This window comes from Perognathus longimembris, chromosome 25, assembly GCF_023159225.1.
Source record: "Perognathus longimembris pacificus isolate PPM17 chromosome 25, ASM2315922v1, whole genome shotgun sequence".
In the NCBI taxonomy this organism is placed as follows: domain Eukaryota; kingdom Metazoa; phylum Chordata; class Mammalia; order Rodentia; family Heteromyidae; genus Perognathus; species Perognathus longimembris.
The window spans coordinates 15,464,659-15,483,598 of NC_063185.1; the positions used below are offsets into that span (position 1 = coordinate 15,464,659).

An 18,940-nucleotide genomic window follows, 5' to 3' on the forward strand; every position below is an offset into this window, starting at 1 on the left:
CTTGGAGAGGGAAAGGGATTCACAACTTCAAAAGCCAAAGGTGGACTGCAGATTAAAACAAAACAAAAAAAACAAACCAAAAACCCAACCACCACCACCACCACCACCAGTAATGTATCATCTTGGAGGGGGGGGGCAGGCGAAGAAGGGGGGGGCGGGAGGAAAAGTTAGCAACAATGTCTAGGCCGGGGGTCCTCCTCCTCCCCGCCCCACCTCCCCTCCACCTGAGGGCATTCCGTGGAAGTGGCAGGTTGCACCCCAGCAGCGCCCCGCGCGTTTCCTTCCTAGAGAGAAGGTGAGCTGGGTGCGGGCACCGCGGGGTGGGTGGGTGTGGCTGGCCCCGGGAACCGACCCAAGGCACCCCCCCCCGCACCCCACCCCTGCCGCGGCCCGGCGAGCCGCCCTCCCTCCCGCCCGCCCTCCCTCCCTCCCGGCCGGCCGGCCGGCTCGGCTTCCAGAAACTGCGAGGATTCAAGCGCACTGTGTGTACACCACAAGGTCAAGTCGGGAAGTGGAGCCGGAGGAGGAGGAGGAGGAGGAGGGGCGCGGAGAGCCGGCCGGAGGGTGGGGGGCCGGGGCACCCCGCTTCTCCCGCCCGGTGCCCACCCTGTGGAAGTTGCCCCCTCCCTCCCTCCCCACCGGGTTTTTTTTTTTTTAACCCTTTCGGAGGGAGGCCGGGGAGGCAGGGGTTGGGCTGTCCCCCCCACCCTTAACCCCCACCCCGGACGGAGGGTGGGTAAACTCAGCCCCCCCCCCCGTCCACCCTCCCCGGAAATGCGGGGCAGGCCGGCAGGCAGCGCTGAGCCGGCCCCGGGGGGGGGGACCCCCGGGGAGCGGGAGGGATGCGCCCCCTCCCTTACCCCCCCCACTCCGCCCCGCTGCCACGGACCCGAACCTCTATGCACGAGGTCGCCCACAATTTCAAGTTTCCACCTTTCCCCCCCCCACCCCGACTCCCTCCCGCCCATTAAGTTTCCATTTGGATGGGGGGGGGAAGCGGAGCCGCGCCCCCCTTCCCTCCCTCCCTCCCTCCCCACCCCCCCCCCCCCTCCCCGGCCCGGCCCGGCCCTCTCCGGACTCGCGCGCGCCCCTCCCCTGGCGCCCCTTGCCAACACTTCGGGGTGCACTTTCTGGCGCTGCGAAAGCGCCGCGCGATTTATTCAATTCAGGGTTAAAAATCATCCTCATCATCATCATCATCATCATCATCCTCATCATCATCATCAAGAAAACACCCAGCGATTCCCGGGCCGGGCCGGGCCGGGCCGGGCTGGGGGGGGGGGCGGGGGAGGGGGGAGGAGGAGGGCCGAGGGTCCCGCGGCGCCCCGGGCCCGGGCCGGGCCCCCCCCGCGCCCCTCCCCGCCCCGCCGCCCGGGCCGGCCCGGAGGGGGCGGGGCTGCTCGCGCGGAGCCCCGCTTCCTCCGCGAGTGTCGCCTCCGGGCTGTTATTTGCAAAAGAAAACGTCTTTTTGACGCAGGGAGAAATGGCAAATTTTAAGTACGTCATTAATATGGCGCCAAAAGGGTGGTTTTTTTTTTTAAAGTATAAGCTGGCTTTTTTTTTTTTTTAAGGTGGCAGAGGAGGAGGAGGAGGAGGAGGGAGGGGGGCGCCGCCCCGGGGGTCGGGGGGGGGTGGGAGTGTGCGAAGGGGGCGGGGTGGGATCCGAAAGTGTGAGTGAGCGGAGGGGCGGGGTATGTGTGTGTGTTGTGAGTGTGTGTGTGTGCGAAGTGTGAGCCGACCTGATGGGACTTGCACACGGGGCGCTGCCGCCCGCTCGGGCCCCGGGCGGCCCTTGGGGGGGGGGGGCAAACAGGGCCCAGGGCTGGCCCTAGGTGGGTGGGTGGGTGGGTGGGTGGGGAGGGGGGGAGGCTGGCGCCCTCCTCCCCCCCAGGGAGCCCACGCGGTGTGCGGGCCCCGCGTGCGGGTCGCCGGGGTGGGTGGTGGGGTGGGGGTGGTGGGGGTGGAGGTGGGGTGGGCACGGTGGGGGTCCGGGGCCCCGCAGCGCGGCTACCTGGACACCACCCGCCGCCCGAGCCGAGCCCCTGGGAAGCGGGTGTGTGTGTGTGCGCGGGGGACGGGGGCGGGGGGGGGGCCCGGCTAGAAATAAGAGGGTGTGTGTGTGGGGAGGGGGTGTCGGCAGCCGAGAGGGGAGTGAATAAGAGGAAAGTGGCGACTCCCCCCCCCTCCGCCCGCCCGCCCCCACCCCACCCCCAACACGCTTTTTTTTTTTTTCAAAAAGAGATCACAAGGAAGTCTTGGTTTAAAAAGAAACAGAAACATACACAGGGGCTGGGTGAATGGTGCCGGCCGCGGCCATCGCCGTTGGAGGCTTTTTATTTTTTTTTTAAGACATTTTTTGGGGGGGGGGCTGGGGAGGGGGGTGTGTGTGTGTGTGTGAGTAGCGTCCATGGAGTTACTTTGCGCCCACTCGTCAGCGACACCCGCTTGGGGTCTGGCGGGTTGAAAAAACGTCCCTCGATCTCTCCTTTTCCCCCCCCCACCCCCCCACTACCGTCCTCCCACCCCCCCACCCCCCCCACCACCCCCACCAGTAAAGGGCGCGCGCGGGGCCGGGGACGCCGCGGGCCCCCCCCCCCCACCACCACACCGCCTCCCTCGCCACGACCCCGGATGGATGCGCGCCCCCCGCCCTCCCGCGCCGGCCCCGGGAGCTCCTGGTTTCGGCAGGAGCATCCTTCCCGCGCCGGCCCCCGCCGCGGCGCGTAGCGGAGGGCAGCGCCCCTCGGGAGGGCCACGGCCGAGCCAGGTGAGAGCCAGCCCCGCGCGGCCCAGGGGGGCCCCCCGCGCATCTCCGCGGCGGCGGTATGTCGGGTGTGTGTGTGGGGTGTGTGTGTGTGTGTGTGTGTGTGTGTGTGTTTGCAACAGATCAGCCTGCGCTCCTCTCGCTCTCCTCGCTCTCCTCGCTCGCTCGCTCGCTCGCTCTCTCGCTGGCGGCTGCCTGCTCTCGGAAGCCAGCGCGGGGGGTGGGGGGGCGATGCACAAGCACAGGGCTGGGAGATTGCGCATGTTGGTCAGTCATGTTTTTAAAGAGTACAGTGCGGGGAGGCTGAGCAGGGGCGCATGCAACCACAACTTTTGGAAGGGTGAGCCTGGCGACCTTTTATTAATGACTGCGGCAAGGCCGTCCCCGGGGCCGGCCAGGGGGGGCGCGGGCGGGCGGACGGACGGACGGACGGGCGGGCGGGTGGCGGGGGCGCGCGCCAGGGCTGCAACTTGCCCCGTGGGCTCCCGGCCGGGTTTGGAAGGGGGGCTGCGGCGGCGGAGAGCTGGGTACGGAGTGTGGGGAGATGGGCGCGGGGGAGGTGTGTGTGTGGGGGGGGGAGGAGAGTCGAGATGCTGAGGTGAGGGGGGGGGTCGCCCGTAGAGGTGAGAGGTGGTGGTGGGGTGGGGAGGGGGGAGGGTGGGCGGCGAACGATTCAAGACAGCCCGGGAAAACCGTTCCAGCTCCCCCGGCCGCCCCGAGTTTCATTTTGTTGATACGCAGCACGTCCGGGCGCCCGAACCGGGTTGAGCCGGTGCACATGACCCCGCGTTGGGGCTCACGTGCAAAAAAGCCAGTCCGGTCCCAGACACCTTCCGGGAGTGTGGGGAGGGGGGGGGCAGGGGTCACCGCCTCCGCCCTGCGGGGCCCCCCCCTCACCTCCTGCTTCCCCACCGGGTGCACGCGGGCGCTGCACGCGGGGGCAGCATGCTCGGCTCCCGGGCTCAGAGGCTTTGCACAAATTGAGACAGTTGCTTTTTCGTGGTTTTTTGTGTTTTTTCTTTTTTTTCTGTTGGAATGGCGGGGGGTGGGGGGGGTGGGACAACCTTTCCAGGTGAGTGCGGAGGGGGCTTCGTCCCAGCACCTGGGGTGTGGACTGGGGCCGGGGACAGCCGCCACCACCACCACCCTCCTCCTCCTCCTCCTCCTCCTCCGGGCCGCGCGGGAGTCCGGCGGGGGAAGAGAGTGGAAATGTACCGGCAGCGGGCCGGAGCGGGGGGTGCGCGCTCGCGGGGCGACGGCAGGGGGCGTGGCCCTTGTTTACCTTCTCCCAACTCCGCCGGTTCGCGTCCCGCTCGGGGTGTGTGTGGTGGGGGGGGGGGAGACGACTGTGCCACCACCTCCTCCCCTCCTCTTCCCACCCTTCTTGCCCCGTCTCCCTCGGGTGGTCGAGGGAAGCGGGGTTAAGTGGCGGAGCCGAAGTCAGGGGGACACACGCACCTGACCCCCCCCCCTTCAAGCGAGTGACATGGCAGCCCCCGCCCCCCAAACAAGCAGTGCTGCAGTTTCTCCCCCTCCCCTCCTCTCCCCTCCCCTCGCCGGCCGCCGCCGGATCCCCGGGCCCCGCCCCGCCCCCGGCAGCGGCATCTTCCCGGCCTCACCTCCTTTCCCCCCCCCCCCGCCCTCCCTTCCCTCCTTCCCACCCACTCGCCCGCGACTGCCGCACGGCTCCCGCCCGCCGCCTCCTCCTCCTCCCCTTCGGGGGGCAGACTTGTGTGGCTCCCCGCGGTGTCTTCCCGCCCATCCCGGGGTTCGGAGACGCCCCCTGCTCCGGCCCAGGAAGGAGCCGGAGTCACCCGGGGCCGCTCGGCCCGCGGCTGCGGGGCCCGCGGGGTGAGGAGGTCTGTCTGCAGAGGTGGGCTGGCCGAGGCTTCGCTCTGCCTTCCCGAGGCCCAGCACCTTCCCCGGGGCCCAGTGCACCGCTGCCCTCCTCCCTCCTCCCCCCCCCCCACCCCGGGCGCTCGGCGGTGCCACCCCAGGCCTTCCGAGATCTTTCCTCTGCCCGGGGCGCCCAGCCCACCCACCTCCTGGCGCGCCTCCCCTTGGCCCGAGCCGCCTCGTGCCCTTCGATCGCCGGGGCCGGAGCCCCCCGCAGCCACCTCGGGGCTCCTCCTCCCCGGCTCCCGCGGTCGGTCGGAATCACGCCGGCGCGCCTCCGCCTGCGGTCCCGCCGCCCGCCGCTGGGGGCGGGCTGGAGCCGCGCGCGGCCCCCATCCATCCCTGCAGCCGGGGCAGCCGACCCGGCACTTTTCTTCTTTTTTTCTCTTGAAACCAGCTTGGTGGCGGGGAGGGGGCTGGAAGAAGGGGCCCCCGGCCCCCCCTTTTGTTCTCTTTAGTGCCAAGGGCATATTGCACCACCCTGACCTCTGCAGATTTCCAGACCTAGTCCCCGTGCCTTAGCATTCCCGGCTCATCTCGAGGCACAAAGTTCTAGCCAGAGGTCAGAGAGTTCGCTGGGGCTCCTGTTTGCATTCGTTGCAGCCCCAAAAGGGGCTAGGAAAAGGAGTTGAGTGCCTCTGTTGGAAGAGCCCTAAGCTCTGAGTCCAGACTAGGTGTGAGGATACCCCCCCCCCATCAAAAGTTTGCAAACTTTGGAGTTCTTCTTGGCTTGGAAGGTGGTATAGACCTAGCCCCTCCTCCTCCCAGGGTAGCACCGGCTCTCTCTTCACTGGTAAAATTCCCAGTAGGACATTTGGCAAAAGGGCCCCCGGCCGAAGGTTGCCAACAGGGCCTGGCCCTGTTTTCCTGGGTTCCCAGGGTGCTTGCCTTCTCCCCTTCCCTGATTTCCTTTCTCACCTTAGGGCCGAGTGAATGCACCAGCCCTCCTGTCTGCCTTCTTCTGGCGGGTTGGGACTCGCAGAGCCATCTACCCAGCAGAGGAGGAAAAATAACAACAGAATAACTGTAAGGGGGTGGGGGGAAGGAATGAGTAATAAAGCTGACCCAGGCAGGGAGGAAGACTTTCATGTTTAAGTGATGCTATTTGCTTTTTAGGTCACAGGCTGCAAAAACAGGCTTTGATCCGAAGTGGGCGAATAATTTATTGAGAAAGTTTGCATGGTAGGGGAGGGGGGGCGGGAATGTTTGTTTGATCTGGAGCCCTCTTGAGTTATCCCGAGTGCTGCTGGCTGTTGTTTTGAGTGGAAAAGCATTTGGTTCCACAGCAAATGCTTCTCAGAGGGAAGTCCTTGCCCCAGGCAGTGGGAGCTAACAGTGAATTTAGGGTTTTTTTTTTGTTTTTTTTTTTAAGCTGTTTGGCTTAGGGTCTTCCCAGTACTTTTGGAGATGAAGTGTTTAAGGGCAGAGTTGTTTGGGCTCTGGATGCAGCAAATGTTTCCAGAATGTTTCCCCATCCAACATGCTTTTCCTTTTCCTAAACTGCCTGGCAAAATGGCCAGTGACACTGATCCAAGATGCTGTGGGAAATCTCTCCCACCTCTCATTGACTGCTGCACGGCAGCACCTCAGTCTTTTGGGGGGAGGTGGGGCTTGAACTCAGGGCCTAGGCTTTGTCCCTTAGCTGGTTTTGGTTTTGTTTTTGTTCAAAGGTGGCACTCTGCCACTTGAGCCACCACTCTACTTCTGTCTTTTTGGTAGTTAATTGGAAATAAGGGTCTCACAGACATGCCCGCCCTCGCTGGCTTTGAACTACAATCCTCGGATCTCAACCTCCTGAGTAGCTAGGACCACAGACATGTGACTCCTTCTCTTTGAGGCTGTGGGCAGGATGTTCTGTTTAAAAGTGGTGCTTCTGTGAACAGAGAGGTGATTATCTCCTGCTCATGACTCAGGTCAGAAACTTCCACTCAGTGCTTCACAGCATGTGCAACAGGCTGTTTGGGGACCACACCGTTTAGATTCTGTCAGAGGAAGCCAGGGCAGAGTTGAGAGGAGAAACCCTGGTGGTGTTCCCAATTCATCCTATGTAGCTGAATTGCTTACATTTACAGGTTCCATCCTTGGTCAAAACTTAGGTTGGTACTGGAGTACAAGATACTCCTAGTTTCCTCTCAGACAATCCTATTTGAGCTGGGAATACTCCCAGTTACATTGAGAATTGTCAGCCTGTGGGAATGGAATATATCCTGGGAGGCACACAGCCTAAGTGTGAATCTACAGTCCCTTTGCCCACCATGGATATAATAAGTGACATATTGTGTATAGGCAAGTGGTAGAACACTTGTCTATCCTATACAAGGTCCTGGGTTCAATCCCAGAACAAGGGGCAGGGGGTGGGGAGTAGAAGGGAGATCATCTAAGCCCAAAGCTGTGCCTGTGGTAAACACTTGGCTTACTATTTGCCATTCTGAAGTCACCTAAAGCAGCGTTGACCTTTGATCTCCCACTTCTAGGCTTGGCCCGAGAGCCAGCTGCCTTCTCTGAAGAAGAGATCAGAAGGACCCAGCAGATGCCAATGGGCCGCCAGATATGGAAGCGAGCGGACCGAGCTTTGCCCTCTCTGAGATGAAGAGCAGGGTGAGGAAACACTAACAGACAAAGTAGACAGGGAGCGCTGATAAGGAGAATGGGTGTAGGCAGCATGTTCTTGGGGGGGGGGCTGGGTCCCTCTGGGGTACTTGGAACTGCAGGTGGGTAGTGATGGTGGAGGAGGGAGTGTACACCAGGCTCCCCTAGGCTTGGAGAAGCAGACTTAAAGATGGCAGACAGCAGCCCTGGGCCCTGTGTGCATAAAAATCCTTTTTGTAACTGCAATTACTGTCCCTAAGAAGGCATTAAAGTTAATGAGAGATGGGAAAGAGTGGGGCTCTGACCCCCTGTTTCAAGCGGTTTAAGAGTGTGCCGCTCTTGTTTTCTGAATGTCTGGCCTTCCCGACACAAGGAGGCTCTGAGGACAGGTTTTCCAGCCGAAATATCATTAAATTGTATTAGCATCTTATTACACACACGCCTTAGCAGTCTGCCTCAGACAGGGAGAGTTTTTGTTTCTCTTTGAAAGATTGTGTCTGGAATGGTAAATTGCTTGCTTGAAAGCTACTTTCCCTTCTCGGTTTTAAGGAGGAGGCCGAAATCCTGCTGTGTGTGGTGGCAGGGCCGGGGAGGCCTAGTGGCCTCTGGAGAGAAGAGGCCGGAGGCCAGGCTGGGGTGTTTTAACTGCCCCTCCAGAGGCTGCAGTAGCTAGGTCTAAAAGGCCCACTTGTTCCCAGGGTCAGATGGAGGGGCGTTAATGGAGGCCCAGGGTGTTTATTTGAGTTTATTTACAGAGAGGTCTTTAAAGGGGTCTGGCATTGGCCAGTGGTGTTCAAGGCCAGACCTGAGGCCCCCACGAAGACCCAGTGGCTAGCGTTGCCAAGAAAACATCTGCCACCAAATTGGCTGCCCTATTACTGAGTTGACATTGATCATTAGCCAGGAGCCCAGCCAAATAAAGCCTCCTGGAGAATGTGTGGGGTCAAGAGGGGGGAAGGCGGGCTGTGAAAACAGGATGGGATCCTGGACTGGGGTGTTTGTTCCTGCCAGCCACAGGCAGGCCAGCTGGGCTGTGGACAAGAACACACCAGCACTTCCTATTATGTATTGAGTATAAGGTTAGGGGTTGCTAGGACATTTAGCCAGACATGCTCCTTACTGACTCCCAAGGGGAAGAACACTCCACAAGTAGCTCACTGGCCGCTCTGCAGGGTGGTGAATTTGTTTAATTTTTTTCTTTTTGTGCCAATGCTGGGCTTTGAACTCAGAGTTTGGGCGTTGTTTCTAAGCCAGATCTGTGCATAGGGCTTTTTACTGGTTAGGTTAGAGGTAAGACTGTCATGGACCTTTCTACCAAGGCTAGCTTCCAACTTAAATTCTCTCAGCTCTCAGCCTCCTAAGTAGCTAGGATTACAGGTGTAAGCCACCAGCTCCCAGCTTGATGAATTTCTTTAGATCGGATGATGGGCAAAAGTTAACGTAAGTGACGGTAAAGCTGAAACTTGAAGGTTGAACAGTCAGAAACTCAATAAGCCACATAAAAGAACACTAAAGGCCAACAAACTGGTGCCCAGGTCTGAAAGCATGGGATGTCTTTGGCCTGTGGGAGGAAGTGAAAGGAGCCATTGTAGCTGGGAAGCAGTGAGGAAAGCAATAGTGGTCAACGCACACCCGTCAAAGTGGGCAAGCGCTGGGCTCTGTCGGCTCTTGCGGTCAAGACTTTGAGATTTGTCCTTTGATCAGCAGGAAGCCTTTGAAAGAGTTTCAGTGGGGGCACAATGTGATCTGATTTATGCCTTTTAAACCTCACTCTGGCCTCCACGCGGAGCCCTGGATTATGGGAGAGTAATAGTGAAAGCCAGGCAATGAACCTGGGGTCTAAGCAGAAAGGAGATGGGCTGGGGTGTGGAGGGTGAGGATGTTTTTGTCATGGTCCCTTGAGGTAGGGAACGAGGCCTTCAGGATGGACATTACTTCAAAAGAAGGAAGCTTCATTCACGAAATAGTGAGCTCCCTCATAGTCTACCTATTATTCCAACTAAACCACCACAACATCTGCCTTAGTAAAAACCTGTGTGTGTGTGTGTGTGCATGCACGCGCTTGTGTGTGTGTGTTTATTCTGTGCCTATACTGGGGCTTGAACTTATTAGGGCTTGGGCACTGTCTTTTTATGTCTTTTTTTTTTCTCAAGTCTGGTGCTCTACCTCTTCATCTCTACTTCCAGCTTTTTGCTGGTTAGTTGGAGATAAGAGTCTCTCCGACTTTCCTATCCATGCTGGACTCAAACCTCAGTCCTCAGATCTCAGCCTCCTGAATAGTTAGTGTAGCTACCAGTGCCCAGCTGCCAAGGGGGCCCGAGCCATCCCTGTTCCTGCAGTGGCATCTGAGTTGCTTACACTGACAAATACGCCTCCGTCGGACACCCTCTGCAGAGTGCTGCATACCTCGGGAATCGTGCAGTAAGCCATCAGCCCTGATGAGCCATCCTGCCATTGTGTGGGGGCACCTTGGGGTCCAGAGAAGCTCATAGTTAAGGCAGGTTCTAGACAGGGCCACTAAGCAGCTCTAGTCCAGAGATGTGGGTTTCATTACCACAGTTCCATGAACAAATGCTTCCTGGTTTCTGCTGGGCTGTGGTAAGATAGGGGCACCCAGCCGGTTGCTGGTGTCTCACACCTGTAATCCTAGCCATTCAGGAGGCAGAGGTCTGAGGACTGCAGTTCAAAAAGCCCGAAGTGGAGTTGTGACTCAAGTGGTAGAGTACTCACCTCAAGCACAAAAGCTCAGGGACACCACTCCGGCCCTGAGTTCAAGCCCCAGGATCTCTCTCTCTCTCTCTCTCTCTCTCTCTCTCTCTTGCTCTCTCTCTCTCTCTCTGTCTCTCTGTCTCTTTCTCTCTCTCTTTCTCTCTCTCACACACACACACAATCAGGATAGGAGCACTCCAGGGCTCAACAGGAATAGACTAGGGATGGGGCAGCCAGTGGTAGCTGGCAGATGGGCTAGGCTGCAGACTTTGTCCCTAAAGGCAGGGACTCGCTCTCTGCATTTGGTAATAAGCATGGTTAAGGCCATTCTGGGCCTTGCGGGAACGTGTGGGAACCGCACTGCAATCCATCTCATTTGAACTTGGATCACAGAGCAGCCGAGTGCCCCTAAGCAGATGATCAGGCCACTCTGTGTGCTCCCCTCCAAGCAGTGAAGAGCAGGCTCGGGCTGGGAATGTGACCTAGTGGTAGAGTGCGTGCCTAGCATTCATGAAGCTCTGGGTTCAATTCCTTAGTACCATATAAACAGAAAAAGCCGCAAGTGTCACTGTGGCTCAAGTGGTAGAACACTAGCCTTGAGCCCAGAGAGGCTCAGGGACAGAGTCCAGGCTCTGAGTTCAAGCCCCAGGACTGGCAAAAAATAATAACAACAATTTAATTAAATTAAATAAAAGAAAGTAATGAAGAGCAGGCTCTGCTTCCCAGGACTAGAGGAAATAAGAGTATGGGCATGGTTTTTTAATGGGCCACAGCTGGTCGACTGCACAAAGATAGCTCAGCATAGGCTCAGGGTTCAGACCTCAGACTGTGGGTTCAAATCTCTGTTGAGCCAGTGCCTCGCAGGACAAGGCACAACCTCACCTAGTAAAAGGAGCTCATAGCTCACGGCTCACCAAGAGTGATTAAAGGGCTGTGGGAAAGAGCCATTCTTGGGCTTGAAGTTAGATCATCCAGTTGAGATACCCTGGGTTTGTTAACCTGGGCAAAGACAGTGACGGGTAGGAAAGTTGCCTTATTTACACACCGGCTGGCTGTCATGCCTAGGATTGAACCTTAACTTCAATGGACCAGCCTGGAAATGGAAATACAGTTCTTCCTCTTCTAGCCACAGGGCCTTTGTGGGTGGTGGGGTAGGGAGCAGATGAGATGGGTTAAAAAGAAAAGTAGGCTAGGTAGGTTGAGTCTTGTCTTGCCCACTCTCTGTCTTGGAGTGTGGGAAGATAGAGGATGGAGCTCTTTTTCTGAGAACTTGAGGGTTTCCCAAGCCTTCCATGAATATAGCGAGCCTGTCTTGCCTTTTGTTGCAGATGGAAGAGAAGAGGCGAAAATACTCCATCAGCAGCGACAACTCGGACACCACTGACAGTAAGTCCCTTTCACTTGGGAAAGCATTGGAATAGTTACCAGGCCCAGAACCAGGGTGGAAAGGGGCTACCCTATGGCCTTAGCGCAACTCAGGGCTATGCTGACAAAAACATAAATCAAGGCAAGCCCTCTGCTCCTGAGTGATCAGCCCATGCCCTTACCCTGTCCTCCAGGGCCTTGGTCGACCCCTTTCTTTTACTCTGTCTACTCTCTAGACTTTGGTTGGCCTCTTTAGGGACCTTTTATTTGCTGCTCATAGCAAATGCAAGAAGAAAAAGTCCCTCTGGCCTTCCTTTTGAGTTAAGGCCCTTTAAAAAAGTTTCTATAGTGTAGACACAAAGCTTGTCGCTATTACAATTACCTGATCTAGTCAGTGGCAATCTCCTCTGATGATAGATCTTGCTCAGTGCTGTGTGTCCCTAGCTACACTCTGGTACTCAGTAGGTGCTTTGTCAGTGCGAGCTGAAGGAATGAAGGAAGAACTTCAACCTTCCTGGGATCTAGACACTAGAATCTTAGAATTAGACCATGTATATGGGATATGGCACCAGGTGAGTGCTTGGTGGGGGGGGGGGGCGTTGTTATCAAGGGGAAAATGGGTTTGGGGAGCCTCTTGTGAAATTCAGAAGGAAGGGAAGTTTGTGGGAGATGAAGTCCTAAGGTAGCTGTTCTTCAATGGCCCAGGAAGCCCGGCCTACCTGTGCTTGAGGAGTTCTATCTGTTGTGGGTAGGAGGAATACCCTGCCAAGAAGATCTCACCTCGCAGTGACTGCTTTGCAGGAGGTCAAGGCTAAAGAAGAGGCTATACTAATGGGGAGGCGCTCCCAGACCTGTTCATGCTGGTGGTGAATTAGTGGCATTAGTGAGGGTTCTTCTTATCCTGGTTCTCATCATTTCACAATCCCTCAAGAGACAGTGGTTCAGCCCTTCCCCTCACTCTCTCTCATTCACTAGCCTTTGGTTTTTCTCTCATGTCCAACCTGGTCAGCCCATCCTTCTTGTAGCATATCATTCTTCTGTGGCTCCGTGCTTGTGGCCTGGATTCCTAGAATGGATAGCCATGTCCTCCACTTCTGCTTTACTTCAGGAGAAGGCCAGGCACCTGCAAGGAGGAGAGGGAGGCACTGGGCGTCTGAGCTCTGGAGTTACATCAGGATGGAGCTGGCCCTTCCCTGACAGTCCCTATCACTGTTGCCTTGGGTTTCCCTAGCCCATCTTTCTGCTCTTTGGGGGACTAAGATTGTAGTCTAGCAGGAGCCTCAAGACTATCTATTGGTGTTGAGTAATTGTTACGAGCCAAAGACCACGTTAAGGTTTTGTGAACATGGTACATTGAATCAGTCCTTTCAAGACAGTTTATCTTGTCCCTTTAGCCAATCCTTGTAATTACAACCCAAAGGGAAAGGTTTCCTTAGCTCACAGGTTGGGAGATTTCAGTCCATGGTTAGTTGGCCCCAATGACTTAAAGACCTCCCATAAGGCTTTCTGTCCTAAAGGCCTGTAGGACCACCTTATAGTGCCATCCTGGGGGCCAAATCTTTAACACATGGACCTTTTAGGGGGCATTTATCCAAACTAAAGCACTTGGCTGGGGATATGGCCTAGTGGCAAGAGTGCCTGCCTCATATACATGAGGCCCTGGGTTCGATTCCCCAGCACCACATATACAGAAAATGGCCAGAAGTGGCGCTGTGGCTCAAGTGGCAGAGTGCTGGCCTTGAGCAAAAAGAAGCCAGGGACAGTGCTCAGGCCCTGAGTCCAAGGCCCAGGACTGGCCAAAAAAACAAACAAACAAAATAAAGCACTTGCATTTTATAGAAAAGTAAACCGAGTCGGGTGCTCATAGCTCAGGTCTGTAATCCTAGCTACTCAGGAGGCTGAGATCTGAGGATCATGGTTCAAAGCCAGCCTGGGCAGGACAGTCTGTGAGACTTTTATCTCCATTTAACCACCAGAAAACTGGAAGTGGTACTATGGCTTAAAGTGGTAGAGCACTAGCTTTGAGCAAAAGAGCTCAGGGACAGTGTCCAGCCCTGGAGTTCAAGCCCCATGATTGATTTTTTAAAAAGGGGGGGGCGGGGCTGGGGATATGGCCTAGTGGCAAGAGTGCTTGCCTCGTGTCCATAAAGCCCTGGGCTCTATTCCCGATTCCCCAGCACCACATATACAGAAAATGGCCAGAAGTGGTGCTGTGGCTCAAGTGGCAGAGTGCTAGCCTTGAGCAAAAAGAAGCCAGGGACAGTGCTCAGGCCCTAAGTCCATGCCCCAGGACTGGCAAAAAAAAAAAAAAGAAAAGCAAACTGAGGTTTGATCTCATCCCTTGGGAAGCTGAGGCACGAAGATCTTGTTCAGCTCAGGGTAAATAGAGGACTGTGTCTCGGAACCCTTGAGGCAGAGCGTGATTAACCCTATGGTGATATGTTCATAGAGACTGGGTCTGATCTGGTTTCTGGGTGTCCTTCAGAGCAACACTTCCCACTGCCCTCTGCTCCGCCTTTGCACCCTGCTGGAATCATCCCAGCCAGTGGTGATGCCCTTCACCTGGAGTATGCCGAAACTTCTGCTCTTAACTGAGGAACAAGCAGAGCCCCAAAGAGAGCCAGGACGGTTAGGGCCACTCTGTAAGCTAGCACAGACCCCTGAAAACCAAGCCAAGGGCTGGTGAGTGGAAGAGAGAGGGGTTGTATCTCCTATTCATGTGGGGCCGGTCTACTTTCTGCTTAGAGAGGCTTCCACCTCGTGATGGTGCAGTCTAGAGCTTAGAGGCGAACTGCATTTGGTGGGTGGTGGTGCCCCTGGCCTTCTAATATGCCTCACAAGCTCATTTCTGTCTGCAGGTCACACTACGTCTGCTTCCGCATCGGCATCCGTGTCTGCGTCAGCCTCAAGATGCTCCAAACTGCCCAGCAGTACCAAGTCGGGCTGGCCCCGGCAGAACGAGAAGAAGCCCTCGGAGGTGGGTGGCGCTGAACCTCCAGAGGAGGAGGCTGGAGTGGGGAGGTGCAGGCAGCTGACACCTGTAGTCTGGAGCTCCAGGACAGAGGCCTGACTGTGAGAGTTCCGCATGTTTTAGGTCTGGCCACTCACCCTAGAATGCCAAGTAAGGAGTAATGGTGAAGGGCAGAGAAAGATTAATGAACACAGAGCGGGTATACCATGGGAAGGGACAAAGGAAGCACTTCAGTCCATTTGGGAGAGGAGGGGTACAGACGTGTGTGTGTGTGTGTGTGTGTGTGTGTGTGTGTGTGTGTGTGTGTGTGTGTATGTGAGCCACAGCACCACTTCTAGCTTTTTCTGAGTAGTTAATTGGAGATAAGAGTCTCATGGGTTGTTCTCCCCTGGTTAGCTTTGAACCATGATGCTCAGATCTCAGCCTCCTGAGTAGCTAGGATTATAAGTGTGAGCCACCAGTGCCGAGGGACAGACGTTCATGTTTAAGTGGAGGAAGAATTGGGTCGTCCTAGTCCCAGGCATGGCCTGATAGCCAAGATAGTCGGACATGGGGAGACAGAGCATTCCTGGGAGAGGGCCGACACCCCAGTGTGGTGGGGAGGGGGTGGTGGTGACTGAGGGTCAGTTCACCTGCACTTGGAGTAAGTTGTTGGAAAGCTGATCCTGTTGATTTGAGAAGGGACTTTCAAGGGTGGTAAACCAGGATGACACAATCTGGAACTTTAATAAAAAGCTCCTCTAGCTGGGCGCTGGTGACTCACGCCTGTAAATCCTAGCTACTCAGGAGGCCAAGGATCTGAGAAACACCATTCTAAGCCAGCCGAAGCAGGAAAGCTTGTAACACTCTTATCTCCAATAACCTACCCAGAAAAAAGCTGGAAGTGGCACTCTGGCTGAAGTGGTAAGAGCGATTAACCTTGAGCACAAAGAGGCTCAAGGACAATGCCCCGGCCCTGAGTTCAAGCCCTAGGACTAGCAAAAAAAAAAAAAAGCCTCCTCTACCTGTGTGATAAAGGACTAGGAGAGAAACATTGATGGCATAGAATTGGCTGGTGGCAGTGGAGTAAAAAGTCATAGGATCTTTGGCAAGGACACTGCTGTATGGCCCAGAAAGTCCCCTGCTGTATCTTCCTAGGACTTCACTGCCTTTACCACTGAAGAGTGAACATCCTGAGTAACTGGGAGGGCAGGTATCAAGCACCATGCCAGGTTTGTTTGCTGAAATGTTGTCTCAGCAGATTCTCAGTGATTTTTTTTTGCCTGCCTGAGTTTAAACCCCAGTAACATCAAAACAAAATTTATAAGACAAAACTAAAACAAAAATGGCTCTTACCTGTAATCCTAACTATTCAGGAGGCTGAGGACCGTGGTTCCAACCTATTCCAGTCAGGAAAGTCCTTTGAAACTTTTATTGCCAATTAACCACTAAAGAGGCTGGAAGGTAGACCTGTGGATCAAGTAGGAGAGGGCTAGCCTTGAGCAAAAAGCTTAGGGACAGAGCCCAAGCTCTGGGGTTCAAGCCCCAAGAGGGAGGTAGTGAGGGTGAAAGGATGCTAGAGTTCCAGCTCCAAGGGTAGAGTTGTGAATTCAAATCCTACTACTGCTGGGGGCCAGGGTAGAAGCCTGCCCTGAGTTCTCAAGATTCTCCTGCCAAGGTCCTAGGGTCCTAAGGCTGCTCTTTCCTCCCCTGTTGCTTGCTCATGCCTGGGGTAATCTGGCTCCCGTTCTACTTAGCCCCTGGGTATGAGGTAGAGGAGGAGCTGTCTTCCACCAAGCCTTGTATTTGAAAAAGAACACTAGCAGGCCAGGAGCTGCCCTTCCCTACTTGGTCCTTGGAGAGATGCCCCATCCTCTCTTCCTTAAACCTGAGGCCTTGTGGGTGGAGATATTTCTGGGGAAGGGAGGTATGCGGAGAAATGCACACTATGGGAGGGCTAAGGTTGGGGGAGGTGGGACACAGAGGCTCTTCCTGATCTTGAGCAGCCCTGCTTGGAGGAGAAGGTAGGGAATACGTGGAATATGCTGAATGCAGTCTGGGAAGCAAAAGGCAGAAGAGGCTTGGGGGCACTGGGCCTGCTGCTCCCGTGGCTGTGTGCGATCTTCCTTTTCTACCAGTGCTGAGACCCTCGGGGTCTCTGCAATTGTTCTGATTCAATAAGTAAAACTTTTGGGTGGCTGGGAGCCAATGGCTCACGCCTGTAATCCTAGTTACTCCAGAAGCTGAGGTCTGAGGACTGAGGCTCAAAGCCAGCCCAAGCAGGAAAGTCCAGGAGACTTTTAACCTCTAGTTAACTATATAAAAAAGTGGGAACTGGAGCTGTGGCTCAGGTGGTACAATGCTAGTCTGGAGCAAAAGAAACTCAGGGATAGCTCCCACGCCCTGGGTTTTAGCTCCAGGACCAGCAACAATTAAAGTAAGTAAATAAAGTAAAATAACCGTGTATGTGGTCCTGAGAGGCAGGTGCCATTGTGCCCACTGTGGAAAACTGAGGAACCTGTCCCCCCTCCCCCCCCCCCACAGGATCCTCCTTCTCCCCCTTCTCCCTTCTCCCCTCAGGGCTGGCTGTTCAATTGGGAGTAGGGGGTAGGTAGGGAACTCTAGGACTGGCTCCTTCTTTGAGCCCAGGCTCACTTCCAGCGGGTCCCTTCCCCCTGCCCTGTTCTCTGCAGGTCCCGAGGGTGGAGGGGGCAGGCGTGGAGGCTCTCTGTACCCAGGATCACAGGCCTGGCTAGGAGGAAACAGGTGTCAGCAAAGGCTGAACAGAAAGAGCAATTTGCATAGGGCAGAAAATTCCCCTGCCTCTTGGGTTTTCCAGCCCAGGGCCTCTGTGCCTTAGAGTGGAATTGTGGGTAAGGGCCCTGCTGGGCACTGGCTCTACAGGTCCCTGTAGGTAGCTTTGAGTTCTCACCTGGAGACATTGACATTCCTCCCTCCCATCACCCTCCCCCCCTCCCCAGTTTTGGGCTCCTGGAGGGCTGAACCGTGGCCAAGGACAAGCTCTTCACACAACCAGCTGGAGAGCAACCTGTGAGGTTTCCCTCACCCCCTAAATGAGAAGGTTGAGCCGTGGCCGGCATAAATTCTGAGTTATGGTGGGGTGGAGAAGAAGCTGTCAGTGAAAACTTTGCAGATTATTTGGCTCACGAGGGTGGAGAGGAAAGTGAGGACTTGGCTGGAGAGATTGTCGGCACTAAATCTGCTCTCCGGTCTGCTGTCTGCTCTTCTGGGAACAGGCTGCAAGAGGGAAGGCCTTGCTGGTCGTCGGGGTCTGGGAGGCCAAAGGACATAAGGCATCCTGGCCGAGGTAGTGTTTGGTGGTTCTTGGAACTTTTCCTGCCCAGGCTGGCTTTGAACCATGATCCTCAGGTCTCAGCCTCCTGAAGAGCTAGGATTACAGGTGTGAGCCCCCGGCGCCTGGGTGGGGGAGGGAATTTAAGGATGTAAGTGTTCAACCTCACAGGGGTCACTTTGTGAGCCTCCCATCCCCCAAACACTGTTAATTAAATGTCTGGGATTGGGAGCTTTAGACAAGGCATTCCCAGTACTGGCGAGTGTGGCCTGACAGATGGTTCCTTTAACACAGAGTAAAGTGTCCCAGAGCCGAAGAAAGTACTGACCAGGAGTCAGGACCCTGGACAGGGCTGAGGACCTCTGGCCCAGCTTCCCATCTATCCCTGCACCCCGAGTGCTGTGAAGGAGTGGCTCTGGGATACCAGGAAATCTGGGTTGGGATGTTGGTGGATGCCCATAGCACTCTCAAGTCTTTCCCCAGGATCTCCTTGAGCAGCCTGGGTCAGGGCGTGCAGCCTCCGCACGGAGGAGCTCTGCCTAGCTGAGGCCTGTCTCTTGTTGCCGCGCCTGGCGGGCATTATTGTGTCAGTTCTGCTAGAGCCTATGGGGTCGGCCAGGCCCGTCTCACCCGGTAACCTAGCCTTTATCGTGGGTCTCTCCTCTGGGAAGCTTTCTGATTGGCGATGACCCTCTCACTTGCTAGAACCATCCATCCATCCATCCATCCCCACCCCTGTTTTAAATGGTCTGGGGCAGCCGGAAGTACCAATACTTAAGTAAATAGAAACCTTCCTGCTGGGGGCCTGGGTTAGAGTTTCAACCACAAACTTCCCCTCCATTTGCCTAAGTTAGGAGTTCCTGGCTTATTGTTCCTCAGAAGCTTCTTGGTTGGTACGGGGAGCGGGGGACAGACAGTGAAGCTGTGGCTACCTTGGGGGATGAGGGCGGTGCTCTCCAGCCTGACTCTGGAACTTCAGGCTTTAACCCTAGCGTGCCAGTGGGCAGTCAGTCTCCAGCTCTTGCCACAGGTGCTCAGGAGCTGACATATTTCTCCCAGGTGTGAGAAGGGCAGTTGGGGAAGAGGCCTGAAGGCCAGCCCTGTGGTTTGTCTTGGAGGCTGTGTCTTCCTCGCGCCTAAGGGCTGACTGAGAAGCAGGAGGAAGAACAGAGCAAGCAGTGGGGATTTCCCCCAGGCAGGCCCGCTGGAGGTGTAGAAATCAGTATGTTCATGAAGTCATCATCCCCAGAAGCCAGCCAGAGAGCACATACGGACCCCAGCGCTATTGGCGCTGAGTAAGATCAGCAAACCCCCCAAGAGGCTGGTGCTGGCCAGGGCCAGAGGACAGAAAGCG

The 18,940-nt window shown here is 56.1% G+C and overlaps 1 protein-coding gene across 5 annotated transcripts in view; it reads left to right on the plus strand.

The window, feature by feature from the left end:
- Nucleotides 1-225: 225 nt before the first annotated feature.
- The window catches only part of Jade2 (jade family PHD finger 2), a 52,501-nt gene continuing 33,786 nt past the window's right edge, over nt 226-18,940 (plus strand). The window contains exons 1-4 of one of the 5 annotated variants that reach the window (XM_048334086.1): nt 226-295; nt 7,135-7,258; nt 11,287-11,344; nt 14,182-14,300. In XM_048334086.1, the coding sequence (XP_048190043.1) occupies nt 7,211-7,258; nt 11,287-11,344; nt 14,182-14,300 (225 nt within the window). In that variant the 5' untranslated portion in view covers nt 226-295; nt 7,135-7,210. Of the gene's footprint in view, nt 296-414; nt 499-2,239; nt 2,768-2,921; nt 3,105-5,116; nt 5,687-7,134; nt 7,259-11,286; nt 11,345-14,181; nt 14,301-18,940 lie in introns of those variants that run through there. The other 4 variants (XM_048334087.1, XM_048334083.1, XM_048334084.1 and 1 more) reach the window with 4 other exon arrangements.